This window comes from Panthera tigris, chromosome E2 (genome assembly GCF_018350195.1).
Source record: "Panthera tigris isolate Pti1 chromosome E2, P.tigris_Pti1_mat1.1, whole genome shotgun sequence".
In the NCBI taxonomy this organism is placed as follows: Eukaryota; Metazoa; Chordata; class Mammalia; order Carnivora; family Felidae; genus Panthera; species Panthera tigris.
Genome location: NC_056674.1, coordinates 55794703 through 55821747, shown reverse-complemented (window position 1 = coordinate 55821747; position 27045 = coordinate 55794703). Strand labels below are relative to the sequence as shown.

The 27045-nt window shown below is 42.3% G+C and overlaps 1 protein-coding gene across 8 annotated transcripts in view; it reads right to left on the bottom strand.

The window, feature by feature from the left end:
• The window catches only part of CDH13 (cadherin 13), a 1026978-nt gene that overhangs the window by 801830 nt on the left and 198103 nt on the right, over positions 1-27045 (bottom strand). For all 8 annotated transcript variants that reach the window (XM_007082828.3, XM_042969571.1, XM_042969572.1 and 5 more), the window contains exon 2: positions 3456-3567. In XM_007082828.3, the coding sequence (XP_007082890.1) occupies positions 3456-3567 (112 nt within the window). The remainder of the gene's footprint in view (positions 1-3455; positions 3568-27045) is intronic.

Here is a 27045-nt window from a genome sequence, read left to right as displayed (position 1 = left end):
TCCAAGTTACCATGAGTTGGGGGCTTTGCATCACACCGTGAAAGATACAATGAAAGAGCTCCCCTGGTTACATTAGAAGAAATAGTGGGACACCATGTTTTGATCCTAGAAGCTTGTTGAAAAATGGCCTTTTAAAGACGAAAGCAAGTCTAGTTAGTGGAAAGGAGAGTAGAATAAAGAGTTATTTGGATGTGAAGAAAATAAAAGGCTTTAGAACAACTGAAGGAAAGATGTATTGGAGTGAACAGTGAATAAAATATTAGGGAAATAAAAGGAATGGAGGTGACCATTAGTAACAGTTAAAGGAGAAAAAGATAAGTCATTGAGAATTGAAGAAAAAGATGAAAAAGGATAAAAGGAAATATTACTGTCTGAACAAAGAGAGCAGGAAGCCGTGGACAGAATAAACATTCTCTATAGCCTGCTAAAAGCTGAACACAGAATTGGTTGAATATAAGTATGGGGTATGAGCAGATATAATACGTCTGTCAGGCAAGGACACAAGACTTTCAGACAACTTTACAGAATGGTGAAAGGTGTAGACATCAACTGATTGATTATGCTGTGTTTACACCTTCTACAAGACAAAACTTTATAATGATTGGAAACCAAAGCTCTTAAGTATTGTAAAGAAACAGGAAAAATGGAAAATAAAATGCCATAAGTGGAGTTCAAGAGATGTTACTAGCCTGGTGTCTTTTAACCTAAAATTTTATTACCTAAAACATCAATTTTGTGTGTGCCTGTGTGTGTGTCTGTGTGTGTGTGTGTGTGTGTGTGTGTGTGTGTGTGTGTCTGTGTGTCACTAAAATGATCCTAACCATTTCCTGGATCTTAGTATACAACTGCAAGTATTTTTTAGCTTTCTGGTTCTGTTTGATTCTTTTCCATTTTCACCCAGACGTTAGCCTTGTGTCAATATGGCCTTCGTTCTGAGAGTACCCACCACTCACCAGTTTCTTGGTTAATCACATTTTCAAGAGATAGAAACCATAGGGAAACCCATGAAAGAAAGAGAATGAGAGAGGGGAGAGGGAGAGGGAGGGAGAGAGTAGGGGGAATGTTCATTGGCTAGGGGGAAACTTCTTCAATACTCCGGACTTTTCCTTTCCTCTAGAACAGAGCAATACTTTGCTACTTCTTCTAGAAATCCAGATTTTTCCCAAACAATATTCAGTAGGCATTCTCGAGTCTATGGAAACTTTCTTCTTCATTTAGGTACAATTAACCTTATTCTCAGGGCCTAACTCATAACAATCTATGTATATTGCTTTGAGATGAACTCAGAAGCACCAAACCAGATCTACTCTTCGTATTTTTTTTTAACCCTATGAAGACATATGAACCTACAGTTTCACCAAGAGGGGAGCTAGTCAGATTTTGCTGATCCAACAATTTACACACAAATTCATATATATAATTTTAAATATCCTCAATTCCCATATTACTGACTTTTCCTAAATGTGCTATCATTGATAATCAAGCTGGTTCCATTTAGCATTTACTAGCTTACACAGAACCAACAACCATAACCCACATAATTACTTAGGGGATTAAAAAAAAAACACAGATACACACAAAACTGTGATATTGGAATGTACAGTATGGTCTGGTTTAAATTAAAAAGATCCCCCAAAGTATGATTGTTTCCAGCTTCTCAGCGGTGAATTAAAAGCTGTTTGGTGTCGCGAGGATTACAGAAGCAATCACATTTATGGGCCTGCTTTGCATACCAACTCTATTAATTTCCATACTCAGGGTGGTTTCACATTCCCACCCATGTTAATATACGTGCCGTTTGGGATAACCACTTGCAAAAAAGAAAAAAGAAAAGAAAGAAAAGGGAGACAGAGAGAGAAAGAGAGAGAGAAAGAGAAGAGAGGAGATGAGACAGATAAGAGAAGAGCCAGAAAAATGGTTCTCTTAAACAAAGTTCCCTTTGAAACACACTGATTCTGATAAATAGAAGACTCAAAAGACAAATGAGGGTTCCTGATGGTCTGACTCAAAAGTCACACTCAGGGATCAAATTAACATGAAATCGCATATTGGAATTCACTTCTTGTGCCGATCCTGCACCTTGTCATTGCAGACTCTAATTACTGACATGATTTCATTGGTGTAATTGCATCAAGATGCTCACGGACTTCACCTTGAGTAGCTGCCTTGCTGCTCAGCATTGCGTCTTCATTACCGTGTTCCTTTCAACTCTTAAAATGTGTTCCAGCCTCACAGAATAATCCAATCACGCAGGCCGGTTTTGTTTTGTTTTGTTTTTGTTTTGTTTTCCTTTCCTTTAAATATACCAGCCACAGAGCACAGGAATGAAGGAGTATGGTCAGTGTGGAAGGCGAACCTGAGACCATAAGGGCAAATGCACAATAATCTTCCCTAAAGGGACCTTGGAGCATCTGATCAAATTAAATCACTGTTTTCATATCCTTCATTCCCGGATGTTAAAAAATGGTGCTCAAGAGTCTACAATTAAATGGTTATTTGCCTACCATCAATTTTAAATTCTATTGTGCTAAAACTATGCTCACCACACATTTAGCAATGTATGCCCTACTCTCCTGAAGATAAAACAATGTGATGTTGGCATTAAAAATAGGAAGAGATGATAACCACAGATCTGACAGGAGAATATTTTCATTGGAATTTGGGGGGATTTGAGTTTACTTCACAAAATAGCCAGTAGAGGTTCTGAATCTTTCTTTCTTTTTTTTAAATAATTTTATTTTATTAATTTTTTAAACATGATTTATTGTCAAATTGGCTAATATACAGTGTGTGAAGTGTGCACTTGAGTTTTGGGGTAGATTCCTGTGGTTCATCGCTTACATACAACACCCAGTGCTCATCCCAACAAGTGCCCTCCTCAATGCCCATCACCCATTATCCCCTCTCCCCCAAGCCCCCATCCTCCCTCAATTTGGTCTCTGTATTTAAAAGTCTCTTATGGTTTGCCTCCCTACCTCTGTGAATCTTTCTGAAGAGCCTCAATCAGCCTTAAGAATAGGAGTTTTGAATTCCTAGGACTAAAAATTCCCAGAAGCCAACCTGCTCTCACCATCATTTTGACCTAACACTACGCACAAGAAATCCCGATCAAACATCAATCCATGGGAAGACAATGGTTTTGCGCTCGGGGATCTGCCCAGGTGAAATAGATTTCGTTTCCTTACTCACGTTAGAGACTGGTGGTCCCCTTTTCTGGGAGTAGTGGGGAAATGCTCACCGATGACAAAATACTACAAAGCAATACACAACTACTCTGTTCACCTCTCAGCTAACAAGGCCCTAGGTCAAGAGCTTCCACCCTGGGTCAAGCAGAGACAGAAAACACTCAGAAAACACTTAGCTTAGGGAATACCACATCCTGAGACACATTCTCAGACATTGCTGAGTTCGAACACGAAAATGGGCCAAAAGAATCATCAGGTGACATTGCTTACGGTTTACAATTGCCTGGTCCTCAATGAACTGAGCCGGCTGATCGATATGGAACAATTTCTGCTGAAATCCAGGCGTGCAGTCCAAATCTTCTGCAGATGTTAGCAGCAGCACCTGAGAAAAAAACCGAAGCCATCAATATTTTAGCTGCAGCTTATGTGTTTGCCCTGCTAACTTTTACCAAATCTGTGACTTTTAGAAATGAGCTGAGGTTTTAATTTTATTTCCCAAATGAAGAGGTAAGTTGATATTTCTCCCGTGGCTGCCAACAATTCGTTTTGGCGATGAGATTTGGAAAACACGCAAATGGGAACAGCTGCTGCAGTTTCCATTAAGTTGCCGTTAAAGAAATAACTTTGTCAGATTTTTACACCTGCTAAGACTCTCACCATGGTTTCTATGTGTGAAATTTCGTTACAAAAACAGTCAATTTCATATGATGCCTGAGCTAAAACCAACTTCACTGTCACAGATGCAAAGGAGCAGTGCCATCTATAATGAGGAGGAAAGCACAACTATTCCATTGGAAATTACTTCCCAAAGGAATTCAGGGCCCACTAGACCTTTGCAATCCAATATGGTGGCCTTGAGACACTCACAGCTACTAAGCATGTGACATGCAGCTGGGCTGAAAATGTCAGTATAAAATACATGTAGGATTTTGAAGACTGACTACCAAAAAATTTAAAAAAATAATGTAAAATAATTAATAATTTGTATATAGATTACTGTTCAAATAATAATATTTTACAGACCGGACTAAACAGATACGTTGTTAAAGTCAGTTTTACCACTTTCTTTGTATTTGTATAAGTTTGGCTACCAGAAAACCTAAAATTCACAATTGCTTCCAAAAGCTCAGCTTTGTCTTTGCAAATCCTTGGGGTTCTTCATCCCAGAGTCAAAAATTTAGGCTATATGTTTTGGAATATAATAGTAGGTGACACGCTCCCGGGCAAGGGGTAATTCAGTAAGGCAAGGAAGAGTCGTAGGTTTAGTAGGCAGACTACAAGCCCTGTGAAGATAGGAGTTACCTCTTTTTCCCCAACTTTGATACCAAGGACCTACCATATATACTGGAACAGAGAAGATGCTCCATAAAACTTAACATATAATTGCTAACGTTTTTCAGCCTTTAGTACATGGCAAGCACTGTCTACGTTTGCTATGCATCATCTCCTTTAATCCCCACAGCAGCCCTATGATGTATTTAGTATTTTAAATGTTTATTTACTTTGAAAGAGAGAGAGAGAGCAGGGGAGGGACACAGAGAGAAGAAGAGAGAGAATCCCAAGCAGGCTCTGCGTTGTCCACTCAGAGCCCGATACGGGGCTCAAACTCACGAACCAAGTTGAAATCAAGAGTTGGTCGCTCAACTAACCGAGCCATCCAGGTACCCCATATTTAATTTCTTATAGGAAATTAAATTCTTACATGTTACAAAGGGCCTGATGTTCTCACATGTTGGCCCAAGATCCAAGATTGTAGAGTTGGGACAGGTAGAGCCAGGATCCAAATCCAGGCTTAGGTGTCCTCTGAGATGGATCACGGTCAGAGCTCCTCCCAGACCCCACAGGCTTTCCACACCCTAGGGCAGGACTTTACATTTGGCTGAGCTACTTCTCTGAATCCCATGGAAGCCTGCTTTAACAGCATGGTGCCAGCAGAGAGTGTTCGGAGATTCTCAGTAGCAGCCCTCCACCATACCAGGTGGGAACTGGTGCACAAATACCTCAGCTCTCTCCCCTTCTGGAGCCATACCTGGGAGGCAAGTGTTCTGTCTCCCCATTTCCACTTGGAATTCAACTCCAGTTGTCCACAGTGGCATCTAGCTTGATAACTCATCTTCCATTCACTGCCTTTTCTTCCCTGGCTCATTTCCTCAACTCCTGTGGGTATTTCTCTGACACCACTCTCCAAAGAAAGCTACTTGCACTCCAGTCCTTGACTTAGTGTCTGCTTCTTGGGAAACCAAACTTTGATATTAGGATACAAACTCTTAACCACTGTACACAACTGCTGAAGAAAACTCATTATCGTCCCCACCAGCAAACTCAAAGGGTTGTACACAAGGTTGGAAGCTGTGGAACCCGGGCTTCTCTGTAAATAACAGCCCACTGAAATGCACTGAACCCCAAAGAATAAGAGAAAGAATCAATCTTTGGAGGTTCATGGTGTGGTCAGACTGAGGAACATCAGAGAAATTGAAATGGGGGAATCATCACCCTGACCGACATCATCTCTCTAAAATCAAAGGGGTTAGGGTATTATTATAGCTCTGTACCTGAGCAATTCTGCTTGTGAAACTTCCCCTTGCCTGCAGAGCAGGCTCTGGTTAGATTGCTTCCGAGGCAGTCATAATGCTAACACCCCAAGGGGCACACACACAGAATGCAGATTCAGGACTCAGAATAATTTGCTGGCGATTTTGCAAGCAGAAAATCTTTAACTGGCCAACAGCTAATTCGGTTAAATAGCAAATGGTCAAAGGTTGCCTCCAGGCATCCTGCGCCTACAATTATACCTTAACCTTCTAATCAGCTAATTCTGCCCTCAATCCCAGACCAGTAAACCAGTCACCTTGTAGGAACTAAGGAGATACCATTTCTCTCTGGATCCTGAGGATAAGAATCCAGAACTGATTGAGAGGATGGAAGACCTGAGCCCCTGTTCTTGTCTCTCTGTAGCTCCTTCTCCTTCCTGATTTCTTGGTGGGCTCTATTCAGGATTCTTCTGGAGTCAGGAAGGAAAAATAAACCTTTTCCAACAGCTAACCCTCAGGGAGGGTGGGAGGAGTCAAAAGACTCCCAGAGGTTCAGCTTTGTTTTATGAATTCTTAGGTGCCTCCACCCACTAAAATTCAGGTTAAATGCTTTTAATGGAAAAACGGGCAGCAGTCTCCTGCGCAAGGTGTGACTTAGGAAGTAAGAGAGAGCCCCTCCTCCCTGCATTCAGTTCATTCACTTACTCCCCCAAATTTATTATTCTCCTGGGGATTCAGCAAGCACTCTGTTAGGTGCTGTTCTGGAGCCTGTATAGAAGCATAATAATGCAGTAATTAAAAGCAAAAACTCCCGAGTCTTTTGCTCGGTTCAAATCTTGGCTCTTTCCTTTACTGACTGACAGTAACAGAAATATGGGGAAATGAGATGTGAACTGAGAGGAGCTACGCGGACTCAATGGATGGTGCATCTAAAGCAACCGGAATAGTGTTGCACAGGATAGTGGTCAGCACATGTTAGCTGTTAATGTGGAGCAGAAAAGGTGCCAGGCATGAGCAGATCATAATTTAATTAATTAACTAGAATTTAAATTGAAGGGAAATTACAGGTCTCTCTGGGAGCATGTCAAAGCCAGGGACAGGGAGTCTGATTTCATCCAGGGGGATTAGAGAAAGCAAATCCACAGAAGAGACATCTCTCTGCTTTGATCTCAAAGATGGGTCAGAATTAGCTAGATAAGTGGAGGGGAATGTAGACTTGTCCTTTTAAGCCACACGCTCTGTGCTTTCACATGAATTCCTTTGTGTCTGTCTGGGTTTCATGTAACACATCTCTGAAATGACAAAACTTCATTTAAAAAAGAATCCAGACTAATTTGGGGGCTCTTCCCCAACACTGACTGTCCACCTGGGCAGGAGTGGTAGTTTCAACTTGCCCCTTGACTTTTTAGCAGAATTTAAGCATATCTGTGCATGACTTTGTCACAGACACCCACCCTTCAATCTCAATCATACTGAGTTTGGTGGAAGAATGTGAAGAAGCATCCCTCTTTGGTTTAAAAGTATTTGGACATTAATCCAGAACCAAGCAAGCCTCTTCTTCAACATTATCAGATGTCACTCTTATAAATATATGACGTAGAGGGGTGCCGGGATGGCTCAGTCAGTTGAGTGTCTGACTTTGGCTCAGGTCATGATCTCACTGCTTGTGAGTTCGAGCCCCGCATCGGGCTCTGTGCTGACAGCTCAGAGCCTGGAGCCTGCTTCAGATTCTGTGTCTCCCTCTCTCTGCTGCCCACCCCCACCCTCTCTCTCTCTCTCAAAAATAAATAAACATTAAAAAAAAAATAAAAAAATATATACGACCTAGATACACTTTCCCCTAAATCCTCTTTAACGTTTCCAGAATATATGCTATGAACAACATTCTGAACTTATCTTTAATGCCTTGGGAATTATGGTCTTCCTATATGGTTCTTTTGTTCATTTATGCATTACCTTGCACTTCATAAACAACAGGCAACCAATACACCTTTGAAAGCTCAGCAGTGATCGACTTTTGTGATCACCAAAGGATTTCTATTATTTAAGGATTTCTATTATTTGAAAATTACTATCAGTCTGCTTATGAAAGCAGATTCATGTTCAGACAAACTACAGGCACAGGACACAGCCACACTGGTTCTGTATGAATTCCCAGTTTATCTGCTGCCATTTACCAGCTGTAACCTTGGGCAAGCAACCTTCCGGGTCTCCGTTTCCTCAGACGGAAATGGGAACAATAATAGTATCTTAAGGTTATTATCAGGAGGAAGTGAGTTACTTGTTGTGAGGAGCCTTATGTAGTACCAGGCACACAGTAGTTGCTCAATAAATGTTTGCTATCATTATCATTGTTTCTATATATTACGTTTAAACCAATATACATGTTTCACTGGTATTCTATTGCCCAGGGTAGACATTCACAGACGTCATCAAAATATTACTTTAGTTGTTACTGTAAAACTGTTCAGTGTACAGACTGTGCTCAGAAATATTTCAAGGGAAACAGCAGGGGCCTGAGTCAGGTAGAGATGGGAGGGGAGTTGCATCTTGGGGTCAGGTGCACAATGAAAAACATCAGTGCCTGTTGCGAGCTGAGTTGTGCTGCTTTTGCAGCCCAGAGCTCTGTCCTCTGTGTAAGAGCCCCTGCCCTAGACGAACACACCAATAGCAAAGCCTTACATCACACTCTTCATACCTGTTTCCTTTTTTTAGCGTCCATTTCTTTGCTGCTGTTTAGAGCTTTCTTTTTGAAAAAAGAAAGGGTTTATGTTTATCCTGGCAGGTAGTGATTCAAGAACATAGCCAACTTTGGAATTTGCTTCCAGAAAAAAAATTTTTTTTTTTCTGTCCCAGACTGCAGGTTGCCAACTGGCAGCGTATGGGATGGATGTAGCCAGCAGATTTGGTTAGTTTAGCCATAGCAGTCTGTCATAAAAGTTAAATTATCATATTATAAACAGCGCACCTCTCTTGGCTGTCCTTGTCTGCACCATCCCCTATGTTACCTCTTCTGCCTGCTTGACTCTGTTACACACATATCTGCCCCCCTGCCCCTGCCCTGTCCCCGACATTTGAATTTGCAACCCCTACTTTAGACTTTGGAAAGAGGCTTTTTAAGCAAAGAACGCTCCTTGTTACAAGGCTTTAGTTACTTGTCATAATGGTATCCATAACTGTGTGCTCCTGGCTCTGTTGTAGTGATTTTGGCCATGTGACTAAACTCTGGTCAACATAAAGGGAGTAAAAGGATTTTCCCCACTTCTTGGCCTGGCCCCTGAAATGCCCTCTCTTCCCCATCTATGAAAACAGAAAGGAAGGACTTCCAAGATGGTGGAGTCATCCAATAGAAAGAGCCCAGAAATCGGTCCCTGCTTAGAAGACAAGGACTTAGGAGAGAGGTACCCAACAAGGAAACCCCACATGCATTGTGGAGACCCTGAGATCTGGGGGTGTTTGCGTGAATCAGAAGCTCACCTGCCCCACTCTATGCTAAACATGGAAGGGACAAGGACAGAGAGGCTTCTACACCATGGCATCACAGGTACATCACCAGAGGCCAGAGAGAAATATCAGGACTGAAGAAAGCTTAACACAACTGTATTTGAAGCAGCCATAAATAAAAAAAAAAGAGAAGCTTCCTGTCACAAATAATTATCTCAGCAGGCAGTGAACAATCTCAGATCTCATCCTCTCTTAAGCCAGCTCCAAAATGGTATTTTCCAAGCGAACTCACTAGTGTCTCCTGGCCCCTGGTTGTTTTCCTCTCACTGACTCACTGCTTTTTGCTATTAGCGTGGATGGACAGTTACTTTATCCTTGCTACAAACACCTCTGGTTTACTCTTGTCAAAGTCTGTCTGTTGGACTCAGTTTGGAGGGGCTGAGATTGACGGGGAAGAAAGGCTACTGGCTCTGACTTGTAGGATATAAAAATGTTACAGCAATGAATTTTGATTGACTTTTTATCCTGCCAGAGTCCCCACAGGGTTTATAAAGGCACTCTACCTACAGGGAAAGCATGGAGAAAGAGGTATTTCAAAGACATGTGTGGGCACACCCATGCCCACACACACACGTGCACGCACATGTGTGGGCGCATGTCAATATCCTCACTGACATGTAAGCTCATGTCACCCACACTAGCTGTAAATCTGACCTCCTTACAATCTTCCTGGTGTTTCATGGCCACACAACACAGAACACCTGCCACCATCTTGGCCATAATGGAACAGACTCTTGGAAATGATTCTGTGAGTCTTGGAAAGATAAAGAGACAGAATACTACCAGTTTGATGAGTCCTTCATGCACAAGTTGAGTTGTTGAGTGTTGTTGCCTTCACACACAATTTGAGACCAACATCTAGATTTTATTTCCAACTGAATGCTACTCAGTATCTTTTCCTCAAATTGTTGAAAGGGAAGGTACAGAATTACAGTCCCCCAAAGATGTCCTCAGCTGAATCCCCAGAATCCGTGAATATGTTAGATTAAATGGCAATGGGGAATTAAAGCCAGCTGACTTTCCAGTAGGAAGTAGAGTGATTATCCTGGATTATCTACATGTAATCACAAGACTCCTTGAAAATGGAAGACTCAGGTGAAGAGTTCGAGAAAGAGATGTGGCAGTGAAAGCCAGGTCTCAGTGATGTGGTGTGACAAAGACTGAGCCTGCCAGTGTCAGCTGTGGAGGTGGAGGAAGAGACCACCAGCTAAGGAGGGCAAGAGGCCTCTAGAAGCTGGAAAAGGCAGAAACACAGATTTCCCCCTTAACCTCCCAAAGAAACTCAGCCCTGCTGACAGCTTGATGTTAGCCCAGTGAGACCCATTTTGGACTGTTAACTTTCAAAACTATATGACAATCCATGTGTGCTGTTTTGGTTAATTTAATTTTTTTTTATTTACTTAATTTTAGTTAATGTTAAGCATGTGGTAATTTGTTTCAGCAGCCAGAGGCAACTCATACAGTCTACCATAGTGTTGGCCCCACAGTAGAGGCTCAGAAAACATTGGTTCCCTTTACTTGGTTTTTCAAGATGTAAATATAATCTGGGCAAACCAACAGAGAGGGAAGCATAGAGGAAGGAGGGAAGAGGAAGGAGGGAAGAAGGAGGAGGAGTGGAGGGAAAGTGAGAAAGAGAAGAAAGGAAGGAAGATGAAAAAAGGCTCATGACCTTGGAACCTTGGGCAAGACTGTCAGAAGGTCATGAGGTGGAAACTGCTGTCTGAGTGCTCCATTCCTGAGTGCAAACAGGCTCTTTTGTCTTGGCAATTGTCCTTTCAAGTGGTGGGGCATTGAGATCTGCTGTTATGACAGAGTAGTTGGGATCTTTTTTTTTTTTTTCATTAATTCCCTTATTCAAAGTTTAAAATTTCTATTATCTGCCAGACCCTGGGATAGGTACTGGAGAAATGAACAAAGCACTTGACAAACTTATTATCTAGAAGGAAAGGCAGACACATGGACAAATAATACAATATAGTATTTTCTATATGTTGTGAATTAGGAAGTGGTTCAAAAAAAAAAGAAACTTGAGCTAGATTACCTGGGTTCAAATCCCAGTTTTACCACTTAGTTGCTGTGCAATCCTAGGCAAGTTACTTAACTTCTCTGTGCCTTAGTTTTCTCATTTGTACAGTTCATCCAGTTACAATATCTACCATCATTGCTTTGTGAGGGTCAATGAATTAATGTAAATCAAAACGGTTAGGATAGGATAGGATAGGTTCATAATAGGTGCCACATGCTACTAACTGTTATTATTATTTTTATTAGGATAGAGGATTATGTAAAAAGTATTATATAAATATAGACAAAGGAACAACACCCTCATGTAATGAGAATAGGAACTGGGATGATGACACAGATAAGGCCATATTGGAAACAGGATTGCGATTTTTCAAGTAGCAATGTATACTAAAGAATGTTCCATGCAGAGTTTGGTAAATGCAAACACCAAGACATGCCAGTTGAAGAAACAAGAAGCAAGTTGGCAGGGATAACAAGCTTTGGGATGTTTTCAAGATTATTTGAAAGTGTTTTTGTCTTACAGGAGGATTGAGTTGAACGGGCATGTCCTCCTGTAGTCTGGCTAAAACAGAACCAAAAATAACTCACTCAATGAAATTATAGTTTTTGTGTAAATGGAATTAACTCTTTACTACTAAGATTCCAGGATTAATCAACTAGACTCGACTGGTAAATTTTAAAGGAAAAATTGTTTTGTAAGAATTTCAGTGAATGCAATTAGGAAGGCTTGGTTTGCTGTCCCTTCATAGAAACTAGAGGCTGTACCTGCCCTAGAGTTGGTGCTATTTACATCTTTTATGAAATTTTAGTAATTTAAATTTAAGTAATTTAAATTAGTAATTTTACTTAGTAGTAACTAAAATTAGTAAATTTAGCAATTTAAATTAGGGTTTCAAATGCCAGATAAGACCTACCTCCCTTAAGACAAATAAAGAAGGAAGTCCCTATATGAGATACTCGTGGGTGAGACTTAGCAGCCCCAGGAAGTTTGACTGAGCAAATATTAAGTACCAGTTGTTTGCCAGGCGCTGAAAGACTTGTCCAGTCGTATATAAAACCCTAAACCCATGGAGACACCAGGTAGGAAACCTACTAGATGAATAGATCTTGGGGTGAGGATTCAGTCTAATTGAAGACAACACCTGAGTCCAGCACCTCAGCCAGCATGCCATCTCAGCCACTGCTACAGTGGACAGTCCCCTAAGAGCTCAGGCTTACCCTGCAGAGTGCCCCAGCCTTTTCATATTCCCGTGTGGGGCTTGCTCTTATACTGCAGGAACCTGGTTAATGTGAGGTCAAGCAGAGCTGAGAAATGTTGAGGAGCTGATGCTCCAGGGACAGCCCTCAAGGCGCCCTCAATGCTGCAAAATGGCAGCTGGTTAAATGCCCTAATTGCCCTCCTCTGGATGGATGCCTCTGAAGGTCATCCCATGTGTCATTCAGAGGTCCTGGTGGTTTGAACCCTGGCTGCCCACGGCAGTGACTTCAGTGATACTTCATTACATTGGCTCTCTCCCTCCTCCCCTACCTCATCTCTTGCCCCTCACTCCTGCTTCCTGGGTCACCTCTCAAAGTAAAAAAAAAAAAAATTGTACCTAGTTCTTTGTCCCCAGCTCTGACTCAGGGGAACTCAAAAAAGACATGCCTCATGTATTAGTTTTATATTGGTGCTATATCAAATAACCTCAACCTTGGTGGTTTGAAAAATATTTTATTATATTACAGATCTGGGTACCAGAAGTCTAAAATGGATCAATAGGGCTGTGTTCCTTCAGCAAGCTTCAAGGGACAACCGGTTTCCTTTTGCTTTCCAGCTTTCATTGGCCAACTACATCCTTTCACTCATGATATCCCTCCTCCATCTTCAAAGCCAGCAGGATAGCATTCTTGTCTATCTCTGACTATCTCCTTCCACCATCATATGGTCTTCTGTTTCTAATTGATGCCTCCTGCTTCCTTTTTATAAGGATCATTGTGATTATGTCAGGTCCACCTGGGTTATCCAGGTAATAGTCATGTGTTATGGAAATAAGGATGGGGACATGTTCAGGGAACCATCACTAAGCCTACTATAACCCATGATAACTTCTATTAAGGGAAGGGGAAAGTTCTAGAAATACAGTTTGAGTCCAAAATGTCTAAGAGGTATAGAAACAATATAAGTGTCCATAAGTGGAAGAATGCATAAAGAATATATAAGATATATATTATATATAAACCATATATGATATGTTCCGTGTATTATATCATATATTACATATTATGGAATGTTCCTATATATACATACATATATATATACACATACATACATATATATAAATATATATATACATACACACACACATATATAATATATATATATATTATATATAAAATATATATAATATATATATATTCTATATAGAAATAGAATATTATTTGGCCATGAGAAAGAAGGAAATACTGACACTTGTGACAACAACATGGATGAACCATGAGGACATTATGCTAAAAGGAATAAGCCAGACAGAGAAAGACAAATATTACATAATATCACATATGTGGGGGGAAAAAAAAAATCAAACCCATAGAAACAGAGAGTAGGAAGGTGGCTTCCAGGGGCTGGGAGTTAGGGGAGACACGGATAGGTTGGTAAGAGGATACCAATTTTCAGGAGTAAGATGAATACATTCTAAAGATGTGATGGAGAGCATAAAGACTATGACTGGCAGTCTGTTTTAGGGTTGATGTTTGCTGGGAGAATGGAAATCAGATGTTCTCCCCCCCAAAAAAAGAAAAAGCCTTAATAAAAGAAGGGACAGATATGTGAGTGAGGTGGTGGAGGTGGTAATTAACTAAATAACTCGATGCAGGGAATCCTCTCACAAGGTATATGTGTGCCGGGTCACCAAGATGTACACTTTAAATATATTAAAATTGTTTTTGCCAATTATACATCATCAAAGCTGAAATATAAAAACAAAAATACACAAGAAAACCTCCCAAAATGTCCAAGAGGAAATCATCCCATAACCGCTCACATTCCTGACAATATTTACCTATGAAATCAGGAAAACATAAAGGAAGATCCCACTGATGGTCAACAGTCACACATCCAGGCCTGATGTTGTGTCAATTTAACAACTAGACTACGACCTTTTCTTGCTTAGAAATAATTATCAGATCCTGCCTGGCCTCACTGTGAAGTGGAACATTTTATTCTAACTGTGCGACTCTCAACACTTTCTTCTCTGCCAGACATTAGACAAGATGTCAGATTTGTCATCACACCGGAAGGTTTTTATTAATTATCTTTCAGAGGCAAAGCCCTTTTTGTAATTTATTTTTTCACACCAGGAAAAATTCTTCTATTGAACTAAATGTCTATCTTGTTAAATTGTTTTTTCTGCTAAAGGTTCTCACTTTGAAAAGTTCCAGAAGAAAAGAAATAAACCCAGCAAAAGTTGGTGTTGGAGTCAAGGAACAGATTGTGTTAAGCAGAAAGCCACATACTCTCTCTTGGGATATAAGGTAATATGCATCTTTTCTTTAAAATTTAACTGCCTAGGGGCACCTGGGTAGCTCAGTTGGTTGAGCGTCCAACCCTTGATTTCAGCTCAGGTCATAATCTCATGGTTCGTGGGATTGAGTCCCACTTCAGGCTCTGTGCTGACCGTGTGGAGCCTGCTTGGGATTCCCTCTCCCTCTCTCTCTCTCTCTTCCTGCCCCTCCCCTGCTCACACTCTCTAAATAAATAAAAAATACAAATAAAATAAAATCTAACTGCCTAATGTTCAAATAAAAATTTCTCCAAATGAATCAGAAGGAATGACTCCTCTATTTGCCAATTAATCATATTCTTAAGGATTCATTCATTGATGTAAGTGACCTTTATTGAGTGCCTACTACCTGTTCGTGCCAAGATCACTACAAAATTTAGTAAGACAAGGCTCCCACCCTTTAGGAAGACAAAGCATAACAGGAAACACTGGTATGTAAATACATATTTTAAAGGCCCAATTAAAAGTATAGGAAAGAAGTAAGGAATCTAGTAGAAATAATAAAAAGGAGAACACAGTTGGCTCAATGTTAAGGGAATGGCAGTAAGGTTACTAGAGAAACCACTGTTCTAGACACATTAGTTTAGTTGATTTTGCTTGTGTGCCCTTACATTTTAAACAAAAGAAGATGGGGGTGCCTGGGTAGCTCAGTCGGTAAAGCATCCAACGTTGGCTCAGGTCATGATCTCATAGTTGGTAAGTTTGAGCCCGTGTTGAACTCTCTCACTCTCAGTGCAGAGCCAGCTTTGGATCCTATGTTTCCCCCTCTCTCTGCCCATCCCTTTATGTGCACTTGCTCTCTATCTCTCTCTCTCTTAAAAATAAATATTTATAAATAAACAAACACAAGAAACAAAGGAACAAATGACGATGCACAGTGGGAAGGAGTATGAATGATGGTGATCCATGAACTTCCTCTTCAGTGCTGCGACTAGTGATTACTCAGAATGACTCTGATGTCTCAGGACTGAGTCTGTCAGCACAGAGCCCTACGTGGGGCTCGAACTCACCGACCGTGAGATCATGACCCGAGCTGAAGTCGGATGCTTAACCAAGCCCCACAACTTTATTTTTAAAAGGCAAGAATTCTTGAGTAGATAGAAACTAGAAAACAACGTAATATGCCTCTTCTTCTGCTTCATAGTTCTAGAGTAGTAAGCAAGACAGTAATATGATGTCTAAATGGAACACAAGGTGGCCTCAGGTTACAAGGAAGAAATACAGGGAGGCCATCCAGGATGAGGAATACCCAAGGGAATCCTGGTAAGTGTTTAACAACCAGCTCTCCAATAAAGAAATGCCTTGATTTGTAACATTTTCTGATTTCCATGGTGCAAATATTCCCATCGTGGTCAATTCTGAGTGACCAATGTGGTCACTGCATACAGAATTGGGAAAGAGATGTGCACACAATTATCTCCCATGAGCTGAGCAGTTCCAGCACTGCATTGGCTATGCGAGTTCCTAATTCTGGGCTGTGTGAGCTAAGAACTTGCCTGGATTTTTGCAGGGACCTTACGAACAGGAACCACCATGACACCAAGGAAACCATCCTTCTTTCCCATGGTGACACTGTGTAATCAAGGATGGTGTTATAATACCTAGGAGTTAAAACACCCTGGAAAATCCTTACTAATGGAGCAAAATGGCCCACCATAATCCATTGTTTTTTTGTTTTTTTGTTTTTTTTTTTAGTAAGAGAAAAATGCAATGAATCCTTGATTCAGGACCACGTGTTATTTAAATATTGTTTTTGATGTTTTATCCAGAATCCTAGCTCGAATGATCAGAGATAATCCTGCCTTCTGACATAATTAGGGAGCTGCTGCTTTGCTAAGCTGGAGGGTAATCAATTTGACCTTGAAAGTTTGTCTATGGTACTGCTAATGTTCAGAACATAGATGTGGCAGTCAGGCGAGAGTCTCCCTCGATAGTCAAACATCGGCTGTAGACTTTGCTCCAAGGACAAACAGGCTCTAACAGAGAGGGTGCAGACTCTGATGGCCAGCAGGTCCCATAAGGCCACTGTACCTGTGAGATGGCCTTTAGAATGTGGATTAACTGCTAACATTTAAATATCAAGGATTTTCACTAAGTACTTGGGCTTGAAACAGTGCTGGGACTGGAGTCAACGTTCTCCTGACGGGCAGAACCTCATCCTTAGATGACCACAGTCTAGGCCCCCCCTGGTGGTCCCCCAGAGGCATGTACCATTTGCCTTTTATTACCTCAGTTGTGCTCTTGGTGTCCTAAATTAAACTTGTAAGTGATTTTTGGTGTGCCCTCATGTTTTTTGGACGTATTTTTCTTTACCAAGGCCTCTTCATTCATTTCACACTGCCTTCTGGCCCCCCAGCCCCTGAGCTTCATGCATACTCTTAGGAAAAGAGTCTCCCTCGAATGGGTTGCAGAGAAGTTGTCTGTCATAGTGAAACCACCACCACCATAAAAAAGTCTACAGTATTCTCCTCTTGAAACTATTTCCATATTTACTGTCTTCTGGATTCTGAGGAGCTGAGTCAGCCTGCTCCATTACTCAAGTTCATTTTTTCTCAGAGAATCAGGCCCTTCCTCTTAGCTAGCTTGCTCAAAGGCACAAACATTTTAGGGCAATAAAAGTGGCTTATTGACAGTCTCCAAAGACAGAGGACATCCCCTCCTTTGGCTTCACTGCAGTGGCAAACGAACACCCTCCTCTCTAATCTCTATAATAGGCGAGAAGCCTCTTCAACTTGCTTCTCACTGAAAACAAACAAAAAAGGTAAATGTAGATACAAGTATATTAAGTCACGAACCCCTCCCATTATCAGCACTGCATTAAAGTGAGGTGTGGATAAGCCAGTATCTTCTCTCCATCAAGCAAACGTTTGTCAGGTTTTGAGCTGGGAAGAAAGAAAACATCCGAGCCAAAAATAGTTCGAGAAGAACGTTATATATTTTTTTCTCATATCTCTTTGGGTCCACAAGTTCAATTACCTGAAATTTCATGAGTCAGTCCTTGGGAATTGTTCTTCTCAAGCTGGATTAATGTAATAGTGAAAGTTTCTGCTAATCCTGCTTTTTTTTTTTAATGTTTAATGTTTTTTATTTATTTTTGAGAGAGACAGAGATAGAGTACAAGCAGGGGGAGAGACAGAGAGAGAGAGGGGGAGACACAGAATCCAAAGCAGGCTCCAGGCTCTGAGCTGTCAGCACAGAGCATGATACCAGGCTCGAACCCACAAGCTGTGAGATCATGATCTGAGCCGAAGTCGAATGCACAACAACTGAGCCACCCAGGCGCCCCCCTACTGCTCTTTTAAAGTAAGTTTGATTCTTCTTAGGAAAAAAAAATAGTATTATTTCCCCAATAGTAAAATGTAGAGAAGAGATCTTCTTTGAACATTATACAGTGCAAAGTACAGTTATGGCAAAGTCCTCCACACTAGGCTGGGAGACTAACACCAGAGTCTCCCTAAGTAGACATCAGCTGCAGACTTTGTTCCAGGGGCAAATGAGCTCAAGCAGAGAGGGGCTCTTGGTGAGGAATGTGAGCCACACTGGGCCCCTGTATCAATCTGTTAGATGGCCAGGAAGGTGAGTCTCCCAGGGAGAGGTGCTGGGAGCAGGAAAAGGCAGTGGAAAAGAGACTGGGGAGGAAGGAGAGCTCCATCCCAGCTCAGGTGACCGATTATCCCAGTGTTTCAGACACTATCTGGGTTTAGCACTGAAAATTCCATATCTCAGTAAACTCAGTCCCAGGTATTCTAGCCCCAGCAGGAAAGTGAGCCATTGGAGGAGAAAGGGATACAGGAACTAGCAAAAGTATGGGGCAGGGTTGGGCAGAATGGGCACAGGCATAGGGCAGCACCCCAGTAACAGTGGGGCACCTTTATCTCACCTAAGCCAGAAGGTCCAAGAAGAAAGATGGTTTCCAGACCCAGCAGAGGGAGCTATGAGGAGGGGGTTCACGGAGAGGAGCTGTGACCCCCAGTGGAGGGACAGAGCAGCCTGTGGAAACTTACTCTCCTCCCTCTGAGTTCTGTCCTAGTCCCCCACTGACTCAAGCCTTGGTTGGTAAATCACAGCCCACAGGCCAGATCTAGCCTACTGCCTGTTTTTATAAATAAAGTTTTATTAAAACATAGTCATGCTCACTGAATTTACCTATTGTCTCTGTTTTCACACTACAGTGGCAGAGTTGAGTGGTTTATAACAGAAACCTTATGGCCTGCAAAGCCGGAAGTATGTATGAACTAGTCCTTCAGGAAAAAGTTTGCAGAACCCTGGGCTAAGCCTACGGAAAGCCCGAAGGCAGGTGGAAAAGGGAGTGGGCGTGGAGCGGCCAACGAAGACTTTCAGCTGCTCTTTGCCTTTGATGCCAGTCACAAAAATGGAGAACTACTGGGGGAATCTAGGCCAACATGTTTTAAACAGAGGCATCCCACAACTGCCGTGAGTATAAACAAAACCATGAGTTTCTCGGGCAGCCTTCCGTGAACCAGCCCTTTTTGAATTAGGCTCCTGCAGAGAAAATGCAATTGTGGAAAGATGGGATTTAAAAGAAAAAAAAAAAAAAACCCAGAGGCATTTCAGCCTCTTCATGATATTTTTTGGGTCAATTTTCTGTAAGTTCAGTATTAAAAAAATGAAAAATTAACCTCCAAAGAAAATGCTTTTTTAAATAGAAAGGATAGGGGTCTAGTTTGTGGGAATAAAGAACAACTACATATCTCATAATAATCATCAACTCCCACGTGATAAATATTAAATGAGCACCTACTATCTTCCACTTCTGTGCTAGACACAGAAGATAACATAGTAAGTAAAATATACCTTTTTCTGTCCTTATGGAACTTAATTCTAATAAAGGTGACACCAGCGAACAAGCAAAACCTAAGTACAGAGGGTCGTGTCGGAGTGATGCATGCTATAGAGACATGAGAAACAAATGAGAAATGGCAAGTGATGGGGGACTGGGAAGTGCCTTTAAAGAGGAGAATGTTGAGGAGTTGCTCACACCAGGAAGAGTGGGAGAGCGTTCGAGGCAGAGGCCATAGTGAACATAAAGGCATGGCTTGGCTGCAGGGGTATGCCCAGTGACTGGAAGAAGGCCTGGGTGGCTAGAGGGCAGCATGGTGGACGAGACCAGAGTGAGGAGAGGCCTCATGGCCCATGCTGCTGCGCAAAAAAGAGTTAATCTAGCAGACCTGGGACTGCAGCCTTGGAATGGCCTGCTTGCAAGGTTGGCCTTTGACTGACATCTGGGATCTTGGGTTTGGGGAGGGCTCCCACTACCCTAACCGATAAAGCTGTCTCACTGTGCCTAACCTTTCTGCAAAAATACTGTGGTTTATGCTGAGCGCCTGTTTCCTTCTGGGAGCCTGGATCTTTGCCACGTACCGGGCAGAAGGTGGATGTGTGGTCAAACCCCAAGAAAACCCTGGGCACTGAGCCTCTAATGAGCGTTGGTAACATTTCATACATGTCATACACAGCTCATTCCCAGAGTGATGATCACACCCTCTACCAGAAGCGCCTTGTGCCTGGATTTTCCCAGACTTCACCCAATGCACCTTCTCCCTTTGCGGACTTCACTCCACATCATCTCCCTGTCATAAATCTTAGCCATGAGGACAACTACATCCTGAGTCTTGTAGATTCTCCTGGCAAATCGCTGAGCCTGGAGGCAGTCACGGGGACCCTTGGCACAAACAGCAGATCCATGTTTCATTTATTTCCTCTTGCGCCGAAAGTCAGGGGAAGCAGTTTACATGGACTTTCCCACGGACACCTCACAAGTCTCTGAGCTTGGCAAGCCCCCTCCCCATCACCATTACTGCCATTTTACAGATGACTTCATTAAGATGCAGAGAGTTTCTACCCCTCGCTCAAGGTTACACCGCTGAGCCTAAGGGAGAATCCAAGTGGACTAACCCCCACCCCTCTGACGTGCCCTCTGGGCTCACCCACAGCCCACACACAGCCTGCAGGCAACCCAGGACCATTTCCGCACCTTCCTCTGGCTTCCAACCACAATGGGGTGCCCATTTTAAGACTTTAATCTGTCTTATCGAGAGAAGCTCCAGCAAAGCTCATTCAAGCTCCACCTCTTAATCTTGATAGTGAATTTGAGCCTTTGTTGTAAGAAAGACTATTAAGATTTCGCAAGACGATTTTTCAAGGGTGATAAATATCCCTTTAAAGGCACTGCATATCCACTGACTGAATAACTCTGTCCTAAAAATGAGTCACACTCGGAGAATAGAAGGGAGGGTTATGAAAATGCAAATTGGAATGACTTTATTGGCTGAGGTGAATTCAGTTCCCCTCGTCAAAGAGAAGTATTAGTTGGCGAGGCCCCCTCCTCGGCCAAGTCTAAGGCTCTGTAGAATGCAGGGACTGAGCATTAGTGCCCTCATAACAGAGTGTGATGTCTGCTGTTCAAAGTCGGCAGCAGAACTCAGCAAGATGCTATCATTTCCATTTTTCTGGAACTTATTTGTATTATTTTGGGGGGAAAAAAAATCTCTTTAGGCCCGACTTTTTTTTTTTTTTTTTTTTTTTTTTTACCGTTTATTCATTTTTGAGACAAAGAGCATGAGCGGGGGAAGGGCAGACAGCGAGGGAGACACAGAATGTGAAGCGGGCTCCAAGGCTCTGAGCTGTCAGCACAGAGCCCGACGCGGGGCTCGAACTCATGGATAGCGAGACTGCGACCTGAGCTGAAGTTGGACGCTGAACTGACTGACCTACCCAGGCGCTCTTTTTTTCCATTTTTTTAAAAATGTTTATTCATTTTTGAGAGACAGAGAGAGACAGAGCATGAGTGGATGAGGTCTTTAGGCCTGACCTCTTTTGTCATCAATATTTCTCAAAGTGGGTTACACATACCGCTGTGGTATGTGAGATAATTTTAGGTGGTATGCTCAGAAGACAGATGAACACTTTTTTTTTAATTTTAGTAATTGTGTCTTTATTTTAATGCTTACCTCCTATTTATAGTAAGCAATATTGATTTTCTACTTAGGGTAATGATAGAAATTTTCTTTTCTAAATATATCTGTAGCAAATAGTAAACTGATTTAAATACAAGTTAGCAAACACTAAAGAGAATATGGCTCCATTAAAGAGAAAAAAAAGAATTATATAAAAGATTTAAGCTGGAGAAGACCCTGAACCAGGTAACTTGTCTGAGAAGGTAGGCAGACAGAGAATTTCAACCAGAGGTAGAAGGGGTGATAAGAGGATAGGTATCAGTTAGAACCTAAAGAAAATAAGGCCATACTACATTTGAGATGGATGGTTCTCAAAGCGTGGTCTCTGAACCAGCACCTTTTGTGTGACTTGGGAGCTTATTAGAAATGCAGATTCTCAGGCCCCACCTCAGCCCCTCTGAGTCAGAAACTCGGGAGGTGGGACCCGGCAATCTGCATTTCACACGCCGTCTGGGTCACACCGATGCCCACTCAAGTTTGAAAGCCTCACAGCGTGAAATGATTCACCATTTAATCACTCATTTAATCAACAAGCACAAATGAAGCATCTTCCACAGTCAGAGCTCATATTTGTACCCAAAGCCCCGGAAAGCCACAAAGGAAGAAAACACTTCCAACATTTTTACTGAAGACTCACGACGGATGGTGCGAGTGAATCATGGCAACTGCTCCCGAGCGGGGCCAGAGCCAGTGAGGCTTTGCTCTACATGGAGGCTCCAGGGCTTAGAGCGTGATCGCCAGGAGTGCTTGCAGGGGAAGCTTCCAGGTGTGACTGAGACATAGATTCATTTTATTGTCACACGCGGAAAGAGCTGACGAAACCCTGCCCAAGAATTAAGTGTCCCCGGTTTGCTGGGGGCAAGCATGCATATAGATTGATCATCACAGCCTCCTGCTGTGTGTGAGCTGAGACCTTCGGATGGAGGAAAGTTCTATCTGGAGACCAGGGGTGAGGAGGCCATGGGTGGGCTCTACCATGGCAGAGTGTTTCCTCACAATCTAGGATCCTAGGGTTAAACACAGCTACCGCCCCTCGTGGATCAAGGAAACAGCAGTGGGTTTGGCAATGACAGGGTGACAGGAGCGGCAGAAAGAGAATCATCTCATCTGATCGAGGGATAAGGCAACTGCATTCACTGCCCCCAGAAAATCTGCTGTAGCTTTGAACGCAGCCTCTGAATCTAAAGGTTGGGCAGCTGGGGATTTTAAATCCAGGTGCCTTGTGACCTTGTCAGGAGAGAGGAAACTGAAATTTACACAGCACAGCACTTTCTCTACGAATGTCTGGAGGTGCATAAATTGGTTCCAATGCAATAGAGTTTGCACGTTTCTGATACAGAAGCCACCTGTGCCGTAGGATGTACAGTCAGTGCCAAGTGCACACTGGGTCTCAAGACTTGGTATGAAAAAAACAATGTAAAATATTTCATTTGTGACTTTTGTATTGTTTACATGTTGAAATGATACTGCTTTTTACATGTCAGGTTAAAGAAAACATTACAGAGGTGCCCAGGTGGCTCAGTCGGTTAAGCAGCCGACTTCGGCTCAGGTCATGATCTCACAGTTTGTGGGTTCGAGCCCCACGTCGGGCTGACAGCTCAGAGCCTGGAGCCTGCTTCAAATTCTGTGTCTCCCTCTCTCTCTCTGCCTCTCTGTCTCTCTCAAAAATAAATAAACATTAAAAAAAAAAAAAGAAAATATCACAATTCATATCACCGGTCTCTTTTTGCTTCTATTAATTGTGGCTACCAGAAAAAAAAATTTAATGTTAATTTATTTATTTTTAAGAGAGAGAGAGAGAGAGCAGGGAAGGGGCAGAGAGAGAGGGGGACAGACAATCCCAGGCAAGGCTCCGCACTGTCACGGCAGAGCCTGACTTGAGGCTGAAACTGACCAAGTGTGAGATCATGACCTGAACTGCAATCAAGGCTTTGACTGAGCCACCCGGGTGCCCCTGCTACCAGAAAATTTTAAAGTGTGCATGTGGCTCAGATTAGATTTCTATTGCACAGTGCTGCTCCAGAGAAGGAGTCTGTTAACTTTGTCTTAAAAGACCAGGTAATAAATATTTCAGGCTTTGTGGACCAAGAGTCAAAATTGAGGACACTGTGTAGGTAATTACATAAGCATTAAAATAACCCATTTAAAAATGTAAAAACTATTCTTAGCTTGCAATTGCATACAAATGCGTGGCAGGCCCAGATTACAGTTTGTAGACCACTGCTCTAGACCACAGGGTGCTTCAAAAGATTTGATACTCAGCCCCATGGACCCAGTGGTCCACTTCTGCGAAGCCAACTGTGGGAGTGAACATATACTTGGTGAACGACAGCGGTGAGCAAGCCGAGGCTCAGGTCCCAGGTTGGTTCAGCAGTCAAGAGGTGAAGTGGGACTCGAACTCAGGTGACTCCAAAGTTCACAATGTTAATCGCCATGCGTCACTGGTGCAAGGTGCCTTTTTCTTTTCTCGGTTTCATGGTGAGTCTGTCTTATGTCTGGATACCAACGTCAGACAGCCCTGACACCATGCTTGGCCCCAAACAGGTGCTCTTTGGATGGACTGGGAGCTCACGATGGTTGTGAAATCTCTCTCTTGCCTCTCCTTTCACACCTTGACCAAGAATTGATTGTATCTCAGCCGTCTAGGGCAGCCCTCTGCTTTCCATACACCAGGCACTGCCTTTTAAATTCATTTGAAAGCTATATGCTGCCTTCCAGGTGGAGGGGACAAAAAAGACCCCCAAGGGTCCAGTAGCAGAAATTGCATTCAGCACATCAAGAGTTAATCCTCCGACACCAAGGGTTATTGGTATAGAAAATACAAAGCAGTCATATCCTGCCTTCTGAAAGCACATGAGCTGGCTAGCACCGAATTGAGAAAATTATTATTTATTAAAAATGAGATAGTCACAGGCCAGTGACTAATCCTGATTGGGTTCAGAGACAATTCCCCGCCCAGGGGGCCAGTAATACATTTCTGGAGAAAGGTGTTTTATTAAATACAAAATGCCAGTAGCATTGTTACTCATCAGCCCTAGGCTTCAATGTAGGATCCTTTTGCATTATAATGGCATCAAATGTGAAAATATATAAGGGCCTCAGGGTGGTCAGACCCCATTTTCTCTCCTAAGTAGCCCCTGTGTTGTCTGCTTGCTTGGAGCGGGGTTTCTGCAAGCCTTGGTGCTGGCTCAGGTGTCCCCTGAGAATTGTATGGGCCTGGGGTAGAATGAAGATAGGTTCCATCAAGCGGCTTGCATGGTTTTAGCCTCTTCCCTGGACACAGGGAAGGACCAAATGGAATCTGTTTCCATCCCCATTGATTATGAAAGCGGCCTAAGTCCCTCACATGGTTAATAGAAGGCCACTATGTAACTGTTTTCATATTTTTACTTTTCTGTGTTGGTAGTAGTTTGAAAGAATACTAGATTCGTATGTTTCACTGTGAATCTCGCACATAATTTATAAATCTAATTATAACTGTGAACAGTGACAGCAGACTTCACACAGCCTAGAGATATATTTAGTAGACTGCATTTTGTGGTTTTTCATCTGGATTTTGTAACCATGTTGAGAGAGCAACAAGAAGCAGGAGGGAGGGGAGGAGGAAATGAAAACTTACACCTAAATACCCATTTGCTCTAAGACACTAAAAACTCTAAGAAAGACGGTGCATTAATTCGGGTTGAAAAGCAAGCCCTAGATATTACAAAACCTGTTTTCTAACTGGTTTCATGTTCACAATTAATGGCTAATATTCTGCCATTTATAAGGAATTAAAATAAACAGCAGTTTAATGAGATTTCACTAGACCACTTGCAAGCACTCAATCAAATCTTATTTTCAATATGTGAAAAATGTCTCCTTGACTCTTAATGCATTCAGGGTCAACATTAACATCTTCATACATAAAAGATTCCATTCCGCTGTTAAAGAAGAGGTAATTATAAGATGAGGGTCACACAGAAGGTCTAGGGTTTGCGTAACTTCTATTCTAATTAATTTATCATATGTGGGATTTTGCTTTGGCTTCCAAGTGTTGATCTTTTATAGCTACCACGTTCCATGTGATAATGGCTTTTATTCCCTCAAAAGGTCATCCTTGATATAATTTCACCGTTAACAGAGAGAACCTAGGAGCATGGGCATTCCTGTATGTCATGGCATTGTGAAAAGTCATTCACTGAAGTTCTGGGTCTTTTTTGCCCTTAGATGTTATTTAAAAACCAAGGGGCCAAGGCATTTGAACAAAAGATGAGAAATTCAATTAATCATTAGAAGGTTGTCTTCGCAAGGCCAGCTCCACAGAAGCATATGGACCAACAGAAGTATGGTGTATCGGACACTGTGTGTCCTCTTTTCCCCTTTTATTTCATAAGTGACATGACTTGGATCTGATTGTTATTTTGTCTTGTATTTATTTTGTGTCTCATGTTTCTTAGGGCAGCGTGATCCGTAGCTGGAGTCCTCAGCCATTTCATCAATAGGAAACCTTTGTATTGTTGTTTGGGCTGGTTCCTTTTGACGCTTTTCATTCTTTGAAAACTTCTGGCGTTCAAGCAAACTGCAGTTACTAAGTAACAATCACCTCATTTCCCAGGGCCTCCCCACCCTGCCACGTTAAAACACAAATCAAAGACATACATAATTGTCAATTAGAAGCATCTGAGATAACCAAGCTGAGCTGAGAGAATTCTGACTCAAAGCAGAGAAACTTGATGTCGACCTAGCCCGGGATAAACATGCGATTTCAGTGGGTTTCTGAAAAGCTGACAATTTCCAAATCACAGCCACTGACTGCAGTGAGGTCCCTGGATTAGGGCTGCTCAAAGCCACCGTGCATGCAAATCACATGTTAAAATGCAGATTCTGATTCGGTGGGTCTGAGGAGGACCTGAGATTCTGCTTTTCTGACAAGCTCTCTGGTGATGCTGATGCCACAGGTGCATGGGCTTTGAGGAGCAAGAGACTATGCTAAGCAGGAGGTATATGGTGCTAAGAGAAACAGGCACAGTCCCTGCGCTACGGGAGGGTCGAGCTAGAAGACACTGAACAGGTTAAGAGCACAAAGAAATACAGATTTATACACATGATGAGCGTTAGGGAAGAGGAGAGCACATAGCCTCGTCTTCTCAGGCTCCCACCCCTCACCTGTCTACCAGAAACTGCTGCTCAGCATTTGTCCAGAACGTTCACTGTGCCAGGCAATGTGCCTGATACAAGCCACACTGCTCACTGCTCCTGGGGACTGCGAAGAATGTCAGCAGAGAAATGGAGGCTGACTTCT